General features: G+C 45.5%; 1 protein-coding gene across 2 annotated transcripts in view; it reads left to right on the top strand.

Moving 5' to 3' along the window:
* CENPP (centromere protein P) overlaps positions 1 to 23,629 on the top strand; it is a 438,647-nt gene that overhangs the window by 16,912 nt on the left and 398,106 nt on the right. For both annotated transcript variants that reach the window (XM_073644334.1, XM_073644333.1), the window contains exon 5: positions 18,987 to 19,069. In XM_073644334.1, the coding sequence (XP_073500435.1) occupies positions 18,987 to 19,069 (83 nt within the window). The remainder of the gene's footprint in view (positions 1 to 18,986; positions 19,070 to 23,629) is intronic.

Here is a 23,629-nt window from a genome sequence, read left to right as displayed (position 1 = left end):
TAAATAAATCAGCCAAGATATCAGGAAGAGAATTGTGGACTTGCACAAGTCTGGTTCATCCTTGGGTACAATTTCAAGATACCTGAAGGTGCCTCGTTCATCCGTACAAACAAGATGGGAATGTCCAGCCATCATACCGCTCAGGAAGGAGATGGGTTTTGTGTCCCGGAGATGAACGTGCTTTGGTCCGACCTGTGCATATCAACCCAAGGACAAAAGCAAAAGACCTTGTGAAGATGATGGCTGAAGCTGGTAAGATTGTGTCAATATCCACAGTGAAACGAGTACTGTATCAACATGGGCTGAAAGGCCACTCTGCCAGGAAGAAGCCATTACTCCAAAAGAAACATAAAAAAGCCAGATTAATGTTTGAAAATGCACACAGGAACACAGACCTTAATTTTTGGAGGGATGTCCTGTGGTCTGATGAAACTAAAATTTGGGCATTATGTTATATTTGGAGGAAAAAGGGAGAAGCTTGGCAGACTAAGAACATCATCCCAACTGTGAAATACGGGGGGGGGGGGGGTGGCAGCATCATGTTGTGGGGTTGTTTTGCTGCAGGAGGGACTGGTGCACTTTACAAAATAGATGGCATCATGAGAAAAGAAGATTATGTGGCAATACTGAAGCAACATCTCAAGACATCAGTCAGGAAGTTAAAACTTGGGCGGAAATGGGTCTTCCAAATGGACAATGACCTGAAGCATACTGCCAAAATGGTAACAAAGTGGCTTAAGGATAACAAAGTCAATGTTTTGGAGTGGCCATCACAAAGCCCTGATCTCAATCCTATTGAAAATTTATGGGCAAAGCTGAAAAGACAGGTGCGAGCAAGGCTACCTACAAACCTGGATCAGTTACATCAGTTTTGTCATGAGGAATGGGCCCAAATTCCGACCAACTATTGTGAGAAGCTTGTGGAAGGAAATCCCAAACGTTTGACCCAAGTCATTCAATTTAAGGGCAATGGTACCAAATGCTAATGAAATGTATGTAAACCTTTGACTTTGCAGTAAGTAATAAAAATGCATTAAAAAATTCTCTCTATCTCATTATTCTGGCATTTGGCAAATATTAAACATTATGATAATCCTAATTGCCCAAAACGGGAAAGGTTTATTCTGATTTCATGTCAGATATTGAGAAAAACATGCAGATGTGTCCTTTTAATATAGTCTATGTAAACTTCTGGGTTCAACTGTAGGTTGCCTGTGGGTTTTGCACTGATTGGAATAATGCATTATATGGAATAGTGCATTATAGCCTAATTGTGATATATTATAGATTTATTCTGAAGATTGTAAGTTTGAGTTAACTGAGAAGGAATTGTGCAAAATGAGAAATAAAAAATCAAACATACAAAATGGTTTTAGGGTGCAACAACAGCAATCCATAGAATAAAGTTAACTCATTATTATGTCGTTATTATGATGTTTTGGGGGAGTTTTTTTAAATCACTTTTGCTTGTGGCTGTGTTGCCATTATTTGTTCCAAATTTATCAGTGTGTTGCACAGTGTTTAGTAAATTTGTCACATCTTAAGATTTTACACTTCTGCCTAGGAATGTTACTCCACTCCCCCTATTGGAGTGAGTTTGTGTCTTTTTGTGGAGCATTTAAAAAAAAAAGTTGATTATCATACATATTGTAAAAACTGTTTTGAAGAGCTCAAAATAAAAATGACAGACTCAGCCTCAAATGCACAAATCTTTTCTGAATGTGTCTGAAACATAAATATGCACAAAAAATAACAAAAATATAACACAGGCTCTGGCACAGTTAAAACACTACTCCAGCGGGGTTTTTTTTCAGGGCTGCTGTGGTGCTACTAATGTAAGGTCCCTGACTGTAGTCGCATACTTACCCGCCACTGTGTCCACATTGTTTCTGCGCTGATCCGGGCCCGTGGCGTCATCTTGTGACCGCAACTTCTAACTGATCTTAAGTCAAAGGTTACGTCACAAGCTCTCATTATAAGTCTATGAGAGCCACAGCAAGGCTCTCATAGACTTGCATTAAGTTGTGACCCGCAAACACTGGAGCGATCCAGCAGGTCACAAACTGTTGGAGACTGACGGGAGCGGCGGCTGAATTGCTGTTTGTTTTTACATCCCACCTACAAAAAGAAGTAAGAACTGATAATCAACAAGGCTCATGTACCACACAATGGTGGCATTGAAAACTAGAACTCCTCCTACAAATACCAAGGCTCGTGCCGCTTAGTTAATGGGAAAGTAAAAATGTTATAGCTCTGGGAATGTAGCAATGAAAAAGCACATTTGTTCTACAAGTAATGCTTTTTTGTGCTTTTCATTGTATTCCTACAGCTTGGTGAGCAGCATAAAAATACATATAAAAAATCTTTAGAATTTCTCCCAGCATCTCAAAAAATTCAGATTAGCTGTCAGTCACTAGTGAAGGACGTGGAGGTAGCGCTCCCCACGTGATTACAGTGATTAACTAATCTATTATTAGCCAAACATCACAATATTTTTTGTGGACCATTTGAACTAATAGTACAATGGATCTATAGCCTTAAAATGCTGCAGTTAAATGAGTTGTTTAACATCATTGATTTTGAGATCTTAATGTTGCTCATTAGTGTATTCTAGCAGAATTACCACTAGATGGCAGTATTTTATTATGATTGCTTTTCGAAAAGTTGCTTTTCATTATTGTGCATTTCTATCCTTCCTGCAAAGACACACAAATTAAAGCTCCGCCACTTTAAAGATTTCAAGGAACTATTATTTCTACAATTGACCTACATGATGTTGTTTCAACATTACACAAATAAAGGGATATTACTTATTGATCATTATTCTTCACCAATGCTGGTGCCTATTTGGAACTGTAAGTTGTGTTCCCTTTTTTCAAACATATGGGTCAATTTATGTGGCAATAACTTTGGAATGCTTTTACTTATCGAGGCCTTTTTTTGTGGCATATTGTACATTTATGTTATTAGCAAACTTAGGTGCATATGGCTTAAGTTTATCAATTTTTTTTCAAAAAATTCAAAAAGTAAAAAAAAGTACAATTTTTTTAAAACTATTAATATTTATAATAAAAGCACAGCCAAAGAAATAAAAGGAACTTTAAAAATTCCAAAAATAATTAAATTATAAACATAGCAAAAAAGGCAATGGTATTTACCAGCCAAGGTCACAAAGGAAAATGCACAAACAGGATGCAACAGACCCCCTTAATAAAGGAGGTAGCCTACCAATCCATGGAGGGGGTGATTGCATAGTATTAGAATTGCACACAGATGAAGCATGCAATGGGGCGCCAGTCACACACATGTATTGCACAGTGCCCAGCCAACAGCCTATTACACGTCCCTACTATTCGATTAGGCGGGCTGCCCTGCCCTCTCAGTGCATCACAGAAGTAATAGCCCCTGGTTTACATGGTCACCATTGATAGATTTGACTGCACCATGTAAATGGCTTTTGCCTGTTTAATGGCCAGTGTGAACATTCTCCTATTTTGCCAGTTCATTTTTGTCAGTTATGTTTCAGGTTTATGCACTCAGTGTAGGTAAGAGTGTGGCCTCCCTTTCTTTGAGCTGATATTACATTTATATAGCTTCCCATTGCTGGATTTCTATATTCGAGACCTGGTCCTGCTTGGCCCTTATTCACACTGACGTCACTATGACACATGGTAAGGTTTTAATATTAGAGGTTAGGACCATCCTGGCATGGGTACACCTTGGCGCTGGTGGGATGGCTTTTACAACATTTTTTTAATCAAAAATGGTGTTTACTAAGTAACAGATGTTATTCATATGCACTATTGCTTTTACTTACCTACAGCAGGGTATATGTTCATTTTGTTTCTGTCTCAGGTTTTGTCCTCTCTGACTTCAGGAGCCCTGCAAGCTCTCGCACACAATATCAATGTTACCACGCAGGTCCGACGTACTCTATCGAACCCAACCAATGCCAGTGAATTTGACGTACAAAGCCTATGGAGCCTCGTTCTGACGCTCCATTGGTTTTGCCAACAGCCCTTCCGGGTTACGCTGCCCTCTGCATGACCTGGCGACTCTGATGAGCAGTAACGTTACTGATGTCACCGCTCTTCAGAATCGCTGGGTCTCGCGCAGCGCAGTCTTACGTGGAAGTGACTGTTTGCAAAGCCTATGGAACGTCAGACTGAGGCACCATAGGCTTTGTATGGCGAATTCGCTTGGACTAGGTCGGACCTGTGTGGGAACTTTTTATTTTAATAAAGTGGTGAACGAGGGAAAGTGTCTTTTGTTTTATTTTTCTATGTTTTGTGTGTATGATCTTTTCAGGTTTCCATTTGATGGATTACGTTGAACTTGCATGGGCTTTTTTTTTTCTTTTTTAATAAAGTGGTGAACCAGGGAAAGTGTTGGGGAGTGTTTATTTAAATAAAGTATTTTTCTTCTGTGTGTTGTTCTTTTTTTTTTTTTTTTTTTTATTGCGTCTCTATAGTAATGAGGATGTCTGATAGACAGACACCTCTTCATAACTAACACCAGGGCTTGATGTCAGCTGTTTTTTTGGACACTTCATAGCTGACATCAACTCCAATCATTATTCCCCCGATTGCCAACGTACTAGGGCATCGGGAAGAGCCAAGGCGAAGCGCCAGAATTGGAGCATCTCATTTAATACGCCACTTTGATGGTGGCGGTGGGCTGGTATTTTTAGGCTGGGAAGGGCCCAATTATCATGGACCTTCCCAGCCTGATAATATCAGCTTTCAGCTGTCTGCTTTACCTTTGCTGGTTAACAAAAATATGGGGTACCCTACCTCGTTATTTTTTTCATTTATTTATTTATTAGGTTTATCCATGTAGAGTAAGCTACACATGCAAAGCACAAATTATATATGTGATGGATATCTATTTATCTATTAATATCTCTATTATCTTTTCACATCTTTAGCACAAAAAACAAGAATTTCTTGAATACATTTTATTCCAGTACATATCACACCAATGTCACCCGCGTTACACAGACCCATAGACTTTTATTGACCCTAAAAAAAAACGAACATGTCTACGTGTGGGTCACACAGACACGTGGTCTGTGTGAAAACATGGACATATACGCAGCCCTATAGGTTATAATGGTACGTGTGGATACGTGCCTCCAGTACATGTGAAAACGGATGCCAGACATAATAGAGACACATACATGTGAAGGGGGCCTTACTCAGCTTTTGCAGTTTTTAGAAATATCTCATATGTGGCACTTCTCATAAGAAATTAATAAACTATATATAATAAATCTACCTCTATGCTGCGTGACTCAAACACAGCCCTTACAACACCAAATAGGACGTGAAAAAAAAAAAAAAGTTAACTCATTAGGTGCTAAATACTTAGCTAATATCTCTGCAACAGGCGAAAAAAAATAACATTTTATTCCATTCTGCAGTCACTTTATTTAAGTGGTGGAAAAAATTTGGAAACTTATATACAGTTGAAACCTGAAAAGACACATATGCATGTTTTTCTCAATATATGACATGAAATCAGAATAAACCTTTCCCGTTTTAGGTCAATTAGGATTACCATAATGTTTAATATTTGCTAAATGCCAGAATAATGAGAGAGAAAATGTTTTAAGGCATTTTTATCACTTACTACAAAGTCAAAAGTTTACATACTCTAAGATTACTATGCCTATAAAAAATTGTGGACTGCCCATAAGATGATGTCATGTGTTTGGAAGCTTCTGATATGTGTTTTGGCAACATCTGAGTTAATTTCAGACACACCCATGGATGTATTTTAATACACACCTGAAACACACTGCTTCTTTGTGTAACATCACGGGAAAGTCTAAAGAAATCAGCCAAGATATCAGGAAGAGAATTGTGAACTTTCACAAGTCTGGTTCATCCTTGGGTACAATTTCAAGATACCTGAAGGTGCCTCATTCATCTGTACAAAAAAATGATGCGCAAGTACAAACAAGATGGGAATGTGCAGCCGTCATACCGCTCAGGAAGGAGACGGGTTCTGTATCCCAGAGATGAACGTGCTTTGGTCCAACATGTGCATATCAACTCAAGGACAAAAGTAAAAGACCTTGTGAAGATTATGGTGGAAGCTGGTAAGATTGTGTCAATATCCACAGTGAAACGAGTACTGTATCAACATGGGCTGAAAGGCCACTCTGCCAGGAAGAAGCCATTACTCCAAAAGAAACATAAAAAAGCCAGATTAATATTTGCAAATGCACACAGGAACAAAGACCTTAATTTTTGGAGACATGTCCTGTGGTCTGGTGAAACTAAAATTTAACTTTTTGGGCATAATGACCATCGTTACGTTTGGAGGAAAAAGGGAGAAGCTTGGAAGCCTAAGAACTCCATCCCTACTGTGAAACACGGGGGTGGCAGCATCATGTTGTGGGGTTGTTTTGCTGCAGAAGGGACTGGTGCACTTCACAAAATAGATGGCATCATGAGAAAAGAAGATTATGTTGCAAAACTGACGCAACATCCCAAGACATCAGCCAGGAAGTCAAAGCTTGGGCGGAAATGGGTCTTACAAATGGACAATAACCCAAAGCATACTGCCAAAATGGTAACAAAGTGGCTTAAGGATAACAAAGTGAATGTTTTGGAGTGGCCATCACAAAGACCTGATCTCAATCCTATTGAAAATTTATGGGCAAAGCTGAAAAGGTAGGTGCGAGCAAGGCGACCTACAAACCTGGATCAGTTACACCAGATTTGTCAGGAGGAATGGGACCAAATTCCGACCAACTATTGTGAGAAGCTTGTGGAAGGATATCCCAAACGATTAACCCTAGTCATTCATTTTAAGGGAAATGGTACCAAATACTAATGAAATGTATGTAAACTTTTGACTTTGCAGTAAGTAATAAAAATGCCTTAAAACATTCTTTTCCTATCACCCATGACAGCACCTACAACGAGAGAGGGGATCCGCCCTTCCAGGACAGGAAACCTACAGAATAAAAGGACGGCGCCTCTCCACCACCTCAGTTGGTTTCCTGTCCTTGAGGGGGAACCTTGTTAAAACGGCGGCAGAAGAAAGAAGAGAAGATTATTCCCAGACCTGGGCCGGTCGGTTTCCAAGCGCCATGGTGGGTCCAAGGGGGCCTGTTCCGTCGGACAGGCGCGAGCAGCAGCCGCACCATTACCTTATGGTGGCCTGGTTGCCGCGCTTCCCGGTTGCGCAGGCGCAGGACGCTATCCAGGAAATCGCGCCCTAAGACGCACGCCGGTGAAAAAAGAAGTAGCTGAGACCCATGTCTTCCAACATGTTTCCGGCTACTGTTTTGTACCAGCTTGCGGCCCTGATGACGAGCGTACCGGAGGGTCCTTGATGGGAGAACCTTAGACAGGCTTACCTGTTGAAGATCCGGATATGACTGAGCAGCACCCCTGCCTGGGGTCGGCAGCTCCAGCTCCGTGCATCAGTGGAACAGCTGCTGTGGAACTGCGCCCCTGTCTGGGGTTGGCAGCTCCAGCTCCATGCATCAGTGGAGAAGCTGCTGTAGAACTGCTCCCCTTTCTGGGGTTGGCAGATCCAGCTCCGTGCATCAGTGGAGAAGCTGCTGTGGAACTGCTCCCCTGTCTGGGGTCAGCAGCTCCAGCTTTGATCGGCGCATTATTGGAGGCTCCCCTGCCTGGGATTGGAAACCCCAGTGTTGCTCAGGCATGGCCAGATGGAGAGGAACAGGCCTGTGACTTGGTCCAGCCTCCGAATCCGTACAGCTGGTGGTGAGTGATCTTCGTGAATGTTTACCTTGTTTATGGGGCCATTTCCTTGTTATGGTTACTAAGAAAGGCTGAAGGATGTTAGCACAAAACTCAAAAATGGTTGTGTGTGTGCTCTGTAAGACCCCATCTTGGCCAAGGGCCTCGTGCTTTAAATTTGGCTTCAGGACGGAAGCTGGACCTTAGACCTCTAGACTAAGGTTAGCCACATGTCTGGGCCGCACAGAGCCTCATGATTGGCCTTCAGAATTTACCACAAAAATGAGCCTCAATCTGCTCAGTAAATGTTAAAGTAACACTCAGAGGTTTTTACTGTTGTCCTCCAGTCTGTTTACTCCATCCATAGGACGGCACATGGTGTTAATACAGCACATGGTCTCTGTGGAGGTCTGCTGTCCAGCTGCGTCTCATCAGTTGGCTCCTTCGGATGGGGCTAGTCTGACAGTTGAGATTTACCATCCAAAGGAAAGGTTTATCCTTCATTCAGATGGATTACTCTATTAAATAAAAATCTGAGCACAGTGCCTTATTAAGCCTCTTTGCGCTTCACAAAGAGCACATCATAGCGCTTTATATCACATCATAGTGCCTCACATCGCCTCTGGGCACATCATAGCGCTTCATAGCACATCATAGTGCCTCATAGCGACTCATGGCACATCTTAGTGCCTCATAGCATAGCGCTTCATAGCACATCATAGTGCCTCATAGCATAGCGCTTTATAGCACATCATAGTGCCTCACAGCGCCTCATGGCACATCATAGTGCCTCATGGCACATCATAGCATAGTGCCTCATAGCATAGCGCTTCATAGCACATCATAGTGCCTCATGGCACATCATAGCATAGTGCGTTTAATTTTCTTTATAGCACATCATAGTGCCTCACAGCGCCTCATGGCACATCATAGTGCTTCATAGCACATCATGGTGTCTCACCTCATGGCACATCATAGTGCGTCATAGCATAGCCCTTCATAGCACATCTTAGTACCTCATAGCATAGTGCCTCATGGCACATCATAGCATAGTGCCTCATGGCACATCATAGCATAGTGCCTCACGGTAAATCATAGCATAGTGCCTCACGGCAAATCATAGCATAGTGCTTCACGGCAAATCATAGCATAGTGCCTCATGGCACATCATAGCATAGTGCCTCATGGCACATCATAGCATAGTGCCTCATGGCATAGCGTTTCATGTCACTTAGTAGTGCCTCATAGCGCACCACAGTGCCTCATAGCGCACCACAAAATCATAGCATAGTGCCTCACGGCAAATCATAGCATAGTGCCTCACGGCAAATCATAGCATAGTGCCTCATGGCACATCATAGCATAGTGCCTCATGGCACATCATAGCATAGTGCCTCATGGCATAGCGTTTCATGTCACTTAGTAGTGCCTCATAGCGCACCACAGTGCCTCATAGCGCACCACAGTGCCTCATAGCACAGCGCTTCATAGCACATAATAGTGCCTCATAGCGCTTCACAGTGCCTCATAGTGCTTCACAGTGCCTCTTAGCGCTTCACAGTGCCTCCTAGCGCTTCACCGTGCCTCATAACGTATCATAGTGTCTCAAAGCACGTCATAGTGCCGTATAGCATCTCATAGTGCTTTATAGTGCCTCATGGCATAGTGCCTCATAGCACTTCATAGTGCTTCATAGCATAACATATCATAGTGACTTATAGCATATCATAGTGCCTTTTGGTGCATTCATAGTGTCGTATAGCGCCTGTTAGTACCTCATAGTGCCTCATAGCACTTCACACTGCCTTTTAGTACCTCATGGGGCCTCATGATGTCTCTCGGTGCTTCAGGGTGCCACTGTGCCTTGAACTGTTTTGTAGGGTGTCTGTGCCTTGTACCGCCCCTGTGCCTCATAGTCCCTCTTTGTAAAGGTACTGGTTCCACAACGAAGTTATGTCTGACAAAACCAAGTTCAGCAACTGTAAACTGTTCATGGCAAGCTTACCGAATTCAGGGGGAAAAATATCCTAGCCTCTATTTTGAGACAGAGGGTGGCAGTATTCCTGGCTGGTGCTCAGCTAGCTCGGTGTAATGCCGGTTGGGGGCAGGTGACCATAAGAGCACTTCCTTAGTTTTGCAGGTTAATAATAAACCATGTAGGGTTTCACTCTTAGAGGTAGGAGGCATCACGTAGTGCTCATACAGCCATTGTGGATTTGGTCCAATTGAGCTTGTTTTATTGCTTTTTACAGGTTGCACAGAAGTCATAAACATTGATATTTCTGGTCTTGTCCAAGCTCTGACTAAATAGGACAGACCCTGACTACTCGTATACAGCTCAGCTAACCCAGCTTGATCAAACAAAACAATATTTATCCAGATCAACCACTGATACTTGTGGAGTCTGGCCTGTGTCTCTGATTAGCTCCAAGGCACATACCATCTTGTAGCATCGGCGTCTCTGCCCCGTACTAGGCAGAGACGCCGTCCCTCTCACCTCCCCGCTCCTGGCGCGGCGTCCTCCAGCGCTTCTCTCCCCGCTGCTTCCGGCACGCGCTCCTTCCCCGGCAGTGTGCTTAGGGCGCGCGTGCGCGCTCCCCCTCTCTTAAAGGGACCGCGCGCGCCGTCCTAAGGAGTCCCCGGCCAATTGCCGGAGGACCTCCCATATTTAAGGCACCTCCTCCAAAATGGAGGTGCCCGAGCAATGTTGTTGCAAAGCCTTCACTCTGCTTCAGCCCTCAGGTCCCGTTACCAGTTACCTGCCAGTCACCTGTCAGATTCCTGCTTGATACCTGCCTGATATCCGTTTACCTGCTTGCAAGCCTGCGGTCCGACGGTCTGCCTTCCGACACCTGTCAGTCTGTCTATGGACCAGCCTGCCCGCTCACCTGGGAGCGCTCATCTGCTACCTGCCTGCTAGCCTACCTGGAGGCTCCGCCGTCACTTGCCGTGACCACCTGCCTGTCCAGAGACTCTTGCCTGCTCACCTGGGAGCGCTCACCTGCTACCTGCCTGCTAGCCTACCTGGAGGCTCTGCCGTCACTTGCCGTGACCACCTGCCTGTCCAGAGACTCTTGCCTGCTCACCTGGGAGCGCTCATCTGCTACCTGCCTGCTAGCCTACCTGGAGGCTCCGCCGTCACTTGCCGTGACCACCTGCCCGTCCAGAGACTCTCGCCCGCTCACCTGGGAGCGCTCACCAGCCACCTGACTACCTGCCCCTCTACCCAGAGACTGTCCCTGTCACTTGCCGTGACTACCTGCCCCTCTACCCAGAGACTGTCCCTGTCACTTGCCGTGACTACCTGCCCGTCTTCCCTGGGAGCCACCCGCTTCCTTACAAGGACTGCCCCCTTGTATAGTTGCACAGAGGTTCCACCTCCCAGACCCGTTACAGTTTGCTCGGGCCATGGAACCCGATGGCCCCCAGATCTCCGATCTGCACCAGGAAGTCTTACGTCAGAAAACTCAGCAGGAGGTGGTACTGTCCTATCTACGGTCCGTTAACTCTCGTCTAGGCGCATTGTGTGACTTGTCTATGTCTACCTCTGGTCCAGCCGTGCCCATTCCTGCGGTACCGCAATCCAGTCCCTTCATGGTACCCGACTATGGACCTCGGCTTCTGGTACCTCCACGCTTTGCCGGCGAACCTACTTTAGCTCGGGGTTTCATAAACCAGTGCACCCTGCACTTTGAGCTATTGGCATACCAGTTCATCTCCGACCGGGCCAAGGTGGCCTTCATCATGTCCCATCTTACTGGGGAGGCACTGGCATGGCTAAATCCCCTGTGGGAGAGAGGGGATCCCCTGGTGTCCGACCTGCCGTCTTTCCTCGCTGCTTTCCGGAAAGTCTTCGATGAACCTGGACGGAAAACCTCTTCTGCCTCCTCACTGCTACGTCTCCGCCAAGGGAGTCTCACCATGGGCCAATATGCCATACGGTTCCGCACCCTCGCTTCTGAGCTTGCCTGGGAAAATGAGGCTCTGGTGTCCGTCTTCTGGGAGGGTCTTTCCGGTCGGATTAAGGACGAGTTAGCTGGTCGGGACATTCCTACCACTCTGGATGACCTGGTGTCACTAGCTACCCGGATTGGCATCCGGTTCCAAGAACGTGCCAAAGAGACTACCTGGGAGAAAGACTTTTCTTGCTCTGCTCCTACTTCCCTGACACCTGCCTCTCAATCAGTCACTCCGCGGGCGCCCTCGCCTGAACCTATGCAGATCGACCAGACCAAGATGGTCAAATCTCGCCAAGAATCTCGCCGAGCCGAGGGAAGCTGTTTCTATTGTGGCAGTATGGAGCACTTCATCCGTTCCTGCCCGGAGAAGCCGGGAAACGCCAGTGTCTAGGACCGCTCGGAGAGGTCGTCCTAGACAAAAGTAAGCCCTCTCCGTCTCTGACTTTACCGGTCTCTATTGCTTGGGGAGAAAACCGTCACTTTGAACTTGCCCACCTGGATTCTGGAGCTGCTGGAAACCTCATCTCCCAGTCTCTGGTAGAGAGATACCGTATTCCCACCAAGTCCCTGGCTGAACCATTATCAGTCGCCTCCGTGGATGGAAGACTTCTCTTGGAGACCATCCTGCTCGTCACTGAACCCATAACCCTGCAGGTGGGAATGCTGTACTCTAAGGAAATCTCATTCCATGTGCTGTCCGGACTTTCTCACTCCCTGTTGCTAGGTCTACCTTGGCTCCAGACACACGAACCCGTATTGAACTGGCGATCCGGTGAAGTACTCCGATGGGGTCCAGACTGCCATAGGACCTGCCTGGTTCCGATCCGCCCAGTTCGCCCTCCGCCTATTCCAGCTAATTTACCAGGTCTCCCGGCTCCTTACTGGCCCTATGCGGACGTCTTCGGTAAGAAGGAAGCAGAGACGTTGCCACCCCATAGGCCATATGACTGCCCGATCGACCTGGTACCTGGCACCACTCCTCCCCGTGGGCGTATCTACCCGTTGTCTGCAGCCGAGACCTGGGCCATGTCTGAGTACATTGAAGAGAATCTGGCTAGGGGATTTATCCAGAAATCTACCTCCCCGGCTGGAGCCGGATTCTTCTTTGTCAAAAAGAAAGACGGCTCGCTACACCCCTGTATTGACTATAGAGGACTCAATCAGATCACGGTTAAAAATAAATACCCCCTTCCGCTCATCTCTGAGTTATTTGATCGTCTTAAAGGCGCCAGGATCTTCTCCAAGCTGGATCTACGTGGAGCGTATAACCTGGTCCTTATCCGTCAGGGAGACGAGTGGAAAACAGCATTTAATACCCGGGACGGACACTATGAGTACCGTGTGATGCCCTTCGGTCTCTGCAATGCTCCCGCCGTCTTCCAAGAACTGGTCAACGACATCTTCCGTGACCTTCTTTACTCCTGCGTGGTGGTATACCTGGACGACATCTTGGTCTTCTCTCCGGATCTTCCCACACACCGGAGGGATGTTCGTCAGGTCCTGCTTAGGCTCAGGCAGAACCACCTCTATGCTAAATACGAGAAGTGCCTTTTTGAGCAGACCTCTCTTCCTTTCCTGGGCTATGTTATCTCCCAGACAGGCTTGCGAATGGATCCCGAGAAGCTCTCTGCTGTCCTAAAGTGGCCCCGTCCGGAGGGCTTGAAGGCGATACAGCGATTCCTGGGCTTCGCTAATTACTATCGCCTCTTCATTCCTCACTTCTCGTCACGGACTGCGCCCATATCTGCGCTCACCCGTAAGGGAGCAAATCCCAAGGTATGGTCATCCGAAGCTGAGGAGGCCTTCCTTTCCCTGAAACAAGCCTTCTCCTCTGCCCCTGTGCTGCACCGTCCAGACTGCAACAAACAGTTCTACCTGGAGGTTGATGCCTCCTCCTCTGGAGCCGGAGCGGTGCTCACCCAGAAGTCTTCCTCCGGGAGAATGGTAACCTGCGGCTTTTTCTCTAAAATCTTCTCCTCCTCTGAGCGCAATTACTCCATAGGAGACCGAGAACTGCTTGCCGTTAAATTGGCGCTGGAGGAGTTGCGTTACCTGCTTGAAGGGGCCCTATACCCGGTGATCATCTATACGGATCACAAGAACCTGGCATATCTCCAAAATGCCCAGAGACTTAATCCACGTCAAGCCCGGTGGTCTTTGTTCTTTGCCCGCTTCGATTTCATCCTTCATTTCCGCCCGGCGGACAAAAATGTCAAAGCTGATGCCTTGTCCCGATCCTTCCTGTCCTCCGACCAAGAGGAGGAGCCTATGCACATTATCGACCCCTCCAAGGTGATGAATGTGGCCCCCTTGGATTTGACTCGTCTTCCACCCGGCAAGACGTTCGTGGCGCCTCCAGACCGTGAGAGGGTTCTTCGCTGGGGTCATTCTTCTAAACTAGCTGGCCATGCCGGCCAAAAGAAGACCTTCCTACTCATTTCCCAGCATTACTGGTGGTCTACCCTGCGTAAGGATGTGGTAGACTTCGTCTCTGCCTGTTCATCTTGTGACCGCAACAAAATTCCCTGACACTTACCTGCTGGTCATCTCCTGCCGCTTCCCATACCTGTTGCCCCGTGGCAACACATCGCTATGGACTTCATTACCGATCTTCCTGTCTCTGCCGGGTGTACTGTCATTTGGGTGGTCGCGGACCGCTTCTCTAAAATGGCCCACTTCATTCCCCTGCCTGGTCTTCCGTCTGCACCTGAGCTGGCTAAGGACTTTATTCGCCATATCTTCCGTCTCCATGGCCTACCCCTCCACATCGTGTCAGATCGAGGGGTTCAGTTTACCTCACGCTTCTGGAGAGCCACATGTAAACTGCTGGACGTCACCCTGGACTTCTCCTCCGCTTACCACCCTCAGTCCAATGGTCAAGTGGAGCGGATCAATCAGATCCTTACCAGCTATCTCCAGCACTTTGTTAATGCCCACCATTCTGATTGGGTGGACCTCCTTCCTTGGGCCGAGTTCTCTTATAATAACCACGAGAGCGAATCCTCTTCCAAGTCCCCGTTCTTTATTGTCTATGGCCAGCACCTCCGGATTCCGCTCCCTGTCTCCATTTCTGTGGACAACCCTGCTGCGGAGTCTCTTGTCAGCGAATTTTCTACTATTTGGGAGAGTACCAGGTCCGCTCTTCTTCTGTCCTCTGAGCGGATGAAGAGATATGCTGATAAGAGACGTCTGGATCCGCCTCAATTCCGTCCGGGAGACAAGGTTTGGCTCTCGTCCAAACATGTGCGGCTCAAAGTACCCTCCTTCAAGTTGGGCCCTCGATTCATCGGTCCCTTCGAAGTCCTCAGGCAAATTAACCCTGTGGCCTACAAATTAAAACTCCCGGCCACCCTACGGATTCCCAACTCCTTCCACGTATCTCTCCTCAAACCCGTTGTCTTTAACTCTTTTTCCAATAATCCAGGTGCCCCTCCTGCTCCGGTTTCCGCTGATGACGTCTTTGAGGTAGAGCGTATTCTGGCCTCCAAGAGGGTAAGAGGAAAGACCTTTTTTCTGGTAGATTGGAAGGGGTTTGGTCCTGAGGAGAGAACTTGGGAACCCAGGGAGAACATCAACGCCCCGCTTCTCCTTGAAAAATTTCTTTCTGGCCAAAAAAAGAGGGGGCCTAAAGGGGGGAGTACTGTAGCATCGGCGTCTCTGCCCCGTACTAGGCAGAGACGCCGTCCCTCTCACCTCCCCGCTCCTGGCGCGGCGTCCTCCAGCGCTTCTCTCCCCGCTGCTTCCGGCACGCGCTCCTTCCCCAGCAGTGTGCTTAGGGCGCGCGCGTGCGCGCTCCCCCTCTCTTAAAGGGACCGCGCGCGCCGTCCTAAGGAGTCCCCGGCCAATTGCCGGAGGACCTCCCATATTTAAGGCACCTCCTCCAAAATGGAGGTGCCCGAGCAATGTTGTTGCAAAGCCTTCACTCTGCTTCAGCCCTCAGGTCCCGTTACCAGTTACCTGCCAGTCACCTGTCAGATTCCTGCTTGATACCTGCCTGATATCCGTTTACCTGCTTGCAAGCCTGCGGTCCGACGGTCTGCCTTCCGACACCTGTCAGTCTGTCTATGGACCAGCCTGCCCGCTCACCTGGGAGCTCTCATCTGCTACCTGCCTGCTAGCCTACCTGGAGGCTCCGCCGTCACTTGCCGTGACCACCTGCCTGTCCAGAGACTCTTGCCTGCTCACCTGGGAGCGCTCATCTGCTACCTGCCTGCTAGCCTACCTGGAGGCTCCGCCGTCACTTGCCGTGACCACCTGCCCGTCCAGAGACTCTCGCCCGCTCACCTGGGAGCGCTCACCAGCCTCCTGACTACCTGCCCCTCTACCCAGAGACAGTCCCTGTCACTTGCCGTGACTACCTGCCCCTCTACCCAGAGACTGTCCCTGTCACTTGCCGTGACTACCTGCCCGTTTTCCCTGGGAGCCACCCTCTTCCTTACAAGGACTGCCCCCTTGTATAGTTGCACAGAGGTTCCACCTCCCAGACCCGTTACACATCTGCTCTGCTCTCCAGCAGTCTGACTAAGGTGAATGCCTAGCCTGCTCTGGTGCTTAGCTCTCCAGGTGCCCTAATCAAGACCTGTAAAGGTATTATTTAACCCAGGCCTACCTAGGTTTTGCTACAACCCAAATGGGCTGTACAGATTCCTGAGAGTTAGATCATTGGAAATGGACTCTATAAGAACTGCTAGTAAATCTGCAATTCCAGTTTGCTATATACTGTAGTAGTATAGGCGTTTAAGGAGGTATACAATCGGGTTCCAATTCACATGAAACATCAAATTTCCTGAGAATAGTTCTTGGCATAAAATGAGGATTTAGGCTTTCAGTTTGTGTCCTTCCATTCAGATGTTAATGAGCCTTAAGGCTTTATGGAGAATTATAGTAGTTAGGACAACTCTCCTATCGAAGGAAGAGGCATTGACAATAGTTACCTCAACTACTTCGGGATTATGGGCAGATCCATCGAGCGCTGCAGAACTCACTGGGCAGTGAGTAAGAGTTGTGGTCTCCCAAGGTAGAATAAGGAGTCCTGCTATATGTCAAAATTAATAAGCAGTCTGGCCACAACTCTGAAAAAGGCAATATTGCTGTTAATAACTCTAAACTCCTACATTCCAGTAGTAGCATGGTCACAGGTACACACCCGTGGGCTGCCTCTAAAGATCTGGTTCCTCTAACCTAAAGAAGCTTTAGGCAGTATATAAGAAAGCTCCATTCATATATGTATGGTCACAATGTAAAGGTCTTGTCATACAACAGAGTAGCTTTATCTTACGTAAACCATTATGGGGGAACTCTGCCAAGATCCCTAATGACACTTATGTCTAATCAATTCAGATGGCGAAGTCTCACCTTTTATCTTTAACAGCACCTCATATAAAGAGGAAGAGAATTGCAAGTGGACCTTTTTAGCCGTAGACTACTGGAACAGTGTCCAACCTGCATTGAATAAGCAAGGAATGTGAAAGTGGGTTTTATATCTAGGCCCATTTTCAGTCCAAAGATGGCACCCTGGGATCTGAATCCAGTGCTTACGGCTCTAACAAGCCTTCGCTTGAACCTATGGATTCTGGGTCTTCACATTAAAGACTATTATCCCGGGGGCCCTGACTTCAGCATGGTAAGTTAGTGACATTCAAGCTTTGTCGGTTAATCCTTTGTTTATACAGATCCTAGAAGATGGGCCGCTTCCAGAGCTACGCTATCTTCCGAAGATGGCTTCCAATTTCCACAGAAGTTAAGAAATTGTGCACCCTACTTTCTGTGCTAATCCGGGGAATCCATGGCAGAACAATAAGAAAGCGGATGTCCCCATCAAGCATTATGTAAGGTTGTGATTCAGTCTTCACCTTGCACCTTCTACAGACACTATAGGTTTGATCTGGGATCTTCTGCTGTCCTTTCCTTTAGGAACACTGTTCTACAGGCTGTGGTTCCACCCTAACTTTAAAGTTTTTTCTCTGTAAATCTCTCGTTGTAGGTGCTGTCATGGGTGATAGGAAAACACTAAATTACTTACCGGTAATGTGATTTTCCTGAGCCCATGACAGCACCCTTATATTCCCTCCCATCACTGGTAGAAGTTGATCACTTCTTTTCCTTCATGGTGTTTGATTCACGTGGTGTGTAGAAGGAAAAATCATGGGATATATAACTATTAAGTAGTGTCCTCTCATTCTCTGTAAACAACTGAGGTGGTGGAGAGGCGCCTCCCTTTTATTCTGTAGGTTTCCTGTCCTGGAAGGGCGGATCCCCTCTCTCGTTGTAGGTGCTGTCATGGGCTCAGGAAAATCACATTACCGGTAAGTAATTTAGTGTATCTCTCTCATTATTCTGGCATTTCACAAATATAAAAAATTATGGTAATCCTAATTGCCCTAAACCGGGAAAGGTTTATTCTGATTTCATGTCAGATATTGAGAAAAACATGCATATGTGTCCTTTTATATAGTGTATGTAAATTTCTGGTTTCAACTGTATATAAAAAAAAAAAAAACCTTGTGTCGCCATTTTTTACGACCTGTAACGCTTTAAATTTTTGGGTATAATGCTATTCAATGGCTTATTTTTTTGCTCCCTGAGCTGATGTGTTTACTGATACCATTTGGGGGTGGATATCATGTTTTGATTGGCTTTTATTGCAATGTTACTTTATAATTTGATAGATCAGACTTTTACGAATGCAGCGATACCAGATATGTTTATTTTTTTATATTGTTTTATTCTTAATGGGGCAAAAGGGAGGTCGTTTGAAATTGTGGGTTTTTTTTTCCATTTTTTTTAAAAAAATCTTTTGTTATAATATTTAATAGTCTCACTCAGGTACTTGAAGCTGCGATCATCTGCTCACTTGTGCTATACATGGTAGTGCATCAGCACTGCTATGTATAGCAAAAATCACAATCTCCTATGAATGCCAGCTATAGGCTGGTTTTCACAGGAGAATCGTCATGTCAAGCATGGAGGTCTTCTCTTCAGCAGACATCCCACCCCCTGCCAACACGTGTTAAATGCTGCTGTCAGAGATTGACAACGGAATTTAACAGGTTAACAGCCATGGGCAGAGCTCCGCTCCACCAGCGGCTTTTAAAGGCACACAATGGCTGTAAGGCAACTATTGATTGTATAATTGATTGTCTCTTTGTTACAAATGTTTTAATTTTAGAAAACCAAATAAAAATTAATTGAAAAGAAGAAATATTAGGAATCATGTATGCAGTTTTACTATAATAATGCCATGTGATTACATGTCAGGAATTTATAAGTTCAGTATATTAAACTGCTGAAATTGTTGTATTTTTAGGAGACTAAAAGATGCGAGGTTATTCAGCTTAGTATCCATATGGACTGCGAAGAGAATTCGGATTTACTGAATCTGATTTCCCGGTAAGATTTAGCTATATGCAGTTATTTGTGTACTCTTTTAATATTCACTTAAAGTTGTATTCTTAGGCCGTGTACTCTTGTTGTGTTTTGTCACTAAGCCTAAAGGGTTTGATGATGCCAGGAAAGTGAATGAGAATCCTGAAGTCTCATTCACACGTTGCTTATTTTTTTTTTTTTTTTTTTTTAAATCAGATATTTTTTATTAAAAGACTTTTTATAACATTATACATAAACAACAGTGAAGCATCACTAAACTACTAAACTAGCAGTGCCTCTCAAGACCCACCCATTCCCCTTCCCCCCACCCATAACAGCCCCAAGAACCATATGGCAAAAAACAAATTTTGTTACAAACCGTATACCATCATAAAGCTTATCCGACTGTTAAAGCATTACTAGTTTGATCCATGGGTACAGAGCTTAGTATCTGATAATCAGTAATTAGTTATACAGAACATGAGAGACCACAACATTTTAAATTCAAGTGATATTTAAAATAGACATAATATGATAACCATGAAACATATTCCATTTACCCCAGATTTTATCGAATTTACGTATAGCCTTCCGCTTTTTGTACACTCCCTCTTCTAATCTCAATAAAAGGCGCATTCTATCCAAAAATTCCTGGAGCCTGAGAGGGGAGGGATCCAACCAATGTGCAGCTATAAGCTTTCTGACCTGGTATAGAGTCCTCTTAACAGCTATTATTTCATCCTCTTCACATCCTATTATTTCTACAAGGCCTAATACACACACTTTAGAATATAGGGGTAAATTACACTCAAACACATCATTAATGTATTGCACACACTCATTCCAGAATACAGCGACCCTTCTACACATCCACATCATATGCATAAGATCTGCTCCTTCCTCTCCACATTTTGGACACGCACTGTCATTCCTTGCCCCAATGCGCTGTAGAAATTTGGGGGTTCTATATACCCTATGTAATAAATACAACTGTGAAAGTCTCCTCACATGTAGATAGAATCGGAACGCTCCCCACCACATCTTCCCACTCCTCTGAGGATATAGTACCGATGTCGCGTTCCCACCTCTCCTTAACATTTAAGGGTCTGTCCCACTGAAATTGCTGCATAAGTATCCCGTAAATTCTGGAAATCAATCCCTTCCCACCTCTATGGCATAATAATGTGTTAAACAGTAGATGATGTTGGATTTTACTTTGCATATGTCGCAGCTGTACAAACCATGCATGCCTCAATTGGAGATAAAAATAAAAACTAGTTTGTGGAATACAATATTCTTCTTTTATCTGTTGGAACGATTTAAATATTTCCCCCTCTAATATTTGCGCCACATTAGTTATTCCCAATTTTTCCCATATTCCAAATCCTTTCAGTTTATGGATCTCTGGAAGGCCCGCATTATGCCACAGCGGAGTAAACGGGGTAAAGCCTTTTATTCCCAACAACAATTTGATTTTCTGCCACGTTTTCCCCATAAGTGTTAGGGTCGGGAGGTGTCTCCTAGCATCCCACCCCGAGATTCCTGTTTCTAGAAAGGAGGTAGTTGGCAGATTGTGTGATAATAGACGTATCAGTTTATCTAGGTTCCCCTGGATTAACCAGAGCTGTTGCATTTGAGAAGCTAGAAAATGTATCCATGGATTAGGTGCGGCTAGTCCCCCCTGATCTTTGGGCCTTTGAAGTGTATCCAAGCTGATTCTGGCCACCCCTTTTTTCCAGATCAATTCCCGAAACAGTGCCTGAAATTTAGAAAATATTCTCATGGGGATCCAAACCGGTGAATTATGAAGGATATATAATAATTGGGGCATTAACACCATTTTAATTAAGTTAGTTCGACCTACCATTGATAGGGGAAGTTTGCTCCAAGTATTGGCCTTTTGTTGAAATTTAGTAAGCAGTTCAAGTAAATTTAAAGAAATATAATCTCTGATAGATGCGGTCACTCTAACTCCGAGATATTTAAATTCTCGCACCACCTTCAAGCAAGTACTACCCTAGTATTCTGAGACAAACCATCAACCGGCATAAGAACTGATTTGTCCCAATTAATCCGTAAGCCGGAATGATCTCCAAATTCCCTTATTAAATTCATAGCTGTCGTCAGAGATTGCTCCGTGTCACCCAAAAGCAACAGAAGGTCGTCAGCATATAGGGCCACCCGCTCCTCCAGTGTTTTGTAGCGGAAACCCTGAATTTCACTGCTGGAACGAAGCTTAACAGCCAATGGCTCCACAGCCAGGGCGAACAGTAGGGGAGACAACAGGCAGCCTTGATGCGTGCCCCTGCCCATTTCGATGCTACCAGGAAGACTACCATTAATTCTAATCCGAGCTAGCGGATTGTTATATAGAAGCCGTACCCAGGCCCGAAATCCAGTACCGAACCCCATTTTTCGCAAAACAGCCCATAAATACTCCCATTCGACACTATCAAAAGCCTTAGCGGCATCAAGTGATAGTACTGCCCTACCACCCTTATTTTGTGACTGCATTTGTAGATTAAGAAAAAGCCGACGCAAGTTAATTGCCGTCGACTTGGCCGGTATAAACCCAGTTTGGTCTTCTGCAACCAGATGTGTAATAACCGCCACCAATCTGGTAGCCAAGACCTTAGCTAAAATTTTAACATCTACTGAGAGTAAGGATATTGGCCTATATGATTCGGGGTTTAGTGCATCCTTTCCAGGTTTTGGCAAAAGAACTATGTTAGCCTCCCTCATTGAAGTCGGCAAGGCCCCCCCCTCCCTCGCTTCCTTAAACACTTCCAGTAACCTGGGAAGTAAAACCCCCCCAGCCTCCTTATAAATTTCCGCGGGGATCCCGTCAGCACCAGGGGCTTTGTTATTTTGAAAATCTTTTAAAGCTTCCTGCATCTCCTCCAGGGTGATTGGTGCATCTAGTTGTTCTCTCTGGCTATCTGTTAGGCATGGTATTTGCATATCATGAAGGTATAGATCTATGTCCCTTTGCGCCTTAGTCAGTTTGGACGCATATAATTGTCTATAGAACTGAAAAAATTCTTCCATTATATCCTTTGAATCAGTAATTACCACACCCTTAGTATCCCTGATAGCTGCAATCATAGGACCCCCAGTCTGGGCCTTGGCTATAGTGGCCAGCAAGTGCCCTGCACTCTCTCCCTCCGCATAAAACTGTTGTTTAAGAAAGAATCGTTTATGTTCTGCTTGTTTCAATATATGGTCATTTAGTGTAGCCTGTGCCCGTGTCCAGTGTTCCCTATTCTCTATGATTGGAGACTCAACATACAGTACAGACCAAAAGTTTGGACACACCTTCTCATTTAAAGATTTTTCTGTATTTTCATGACTATGAAAATTGTACATTCACACTGAAGGCATCAAAACTATGAATTAACACATGTGGAATTATATACTTAACAAAAAAGTGTGAAACAACTGAAAATATGTCTTATATTCTAGGTTCTTCAAAGTAGCCACCTTTTGCCTTGATGACTGCTTTGCACACTCTTGGCATTCTCTTGATGAGCTTCAAGAGGTAGTCACCGGAAATGGTTTTCACTTCACAGGTGTGCCCTGTCAGATTTAATAAGTGGGATTTATTGCCTTATAAATGGTGTTGGGACCATCAGTTGTGTTGTGCAGAAGTCTGGTGGATACAGAGCTGATAGTGCTACTGAATAGACTGTTAGAATTTGTATTATGGCAAGAAAAAAGCAGCTAAGTAAAGAAAAACGTGTGGCCATCATTACTTTAAGAAATGAAGGTCAGTCAGTCCGAAAAATTGGGAAAACTTTGAAAGTGTCCCCAAGTGCAGTTGCAAAAATCATCAAGCGCTACAAAGAAACTGGCTCACATGGGGACCGCCACAGGAAAGGAAGACCAAGAGTCACCTCTGCTTCTGAGGATAAGTTTATCCGAGTCACCAGCCTCAGAAATCGCAGGTTAACAGCAGCTCAGATTAGAGACCAGGTCAATGCCACTCAGAGTTCTAGCAGCAGACACATCTCTTCAACAACTGTTAAGAGGAGACTTTGTGCAGCAGGCCTTCATGGTAAAATAGCTGCTAGGAAACCACTGCTAAGGACAGGCAACAAGCAGAAGAGACTTGTTTGGGCTAAAGAACACAAGGAATGGACATTAGACCAGTGAAAATCTGTGCTTTGGTCTGATGAGTCCAAATTTGAGATCTTTGGTTCCAACCACCGTGTCTTTGTGCGACGCAGAAAAGGTGAACGGATGGACTCTACATGCCTGGTTCCCACCGTGAAGCATGGAGGAGGAGGTGTGATGGTGCTTTGCTGGTGACTCTGTTGGGGATTTATTCAAAATTGAAGGCATACTGAACCAGCATGGCTACCACAGCATCTTGCAGCGGCATGCTATTCCATCCAGTTTGCGTTTAGTTGGACCATCATTTATTTTTCAACAGGACAATGACCCCAAACCCACCTCCAGGCTGTGTAAGGGCTATTTGGCCAAGAGGGAGAGTGATGGGGGGCTACGCCAGATGACCTGGCCTCCACAGTCACCAGACCTGAACCCAATCAAGATGGTTTGGGGTGAGCTGGACCGCAAAGGGCC

The sequence above is a fragment of the Phyllobates terribilis genome, unplaced genomic scaffold (assembly GCF_046119375.1).
Source record: "Phyllobates terribilis strain yellow unplaced genomic scaffold, ASM4611937v1 Scaffold_8__6_contigs__length_399053987, whole genome shotgun sequence".
Lineage (NCBI taxonomy): Eukaryota > Metazoa > Chordata > Amphibia > Anura > Dendrobatidae > Phyllobates > Phyllobates terribilis.
Note: the sequence above shows the minus strand (reverse complement) of the source record. Positions and strands in the feature narration are given on the sequence as shown.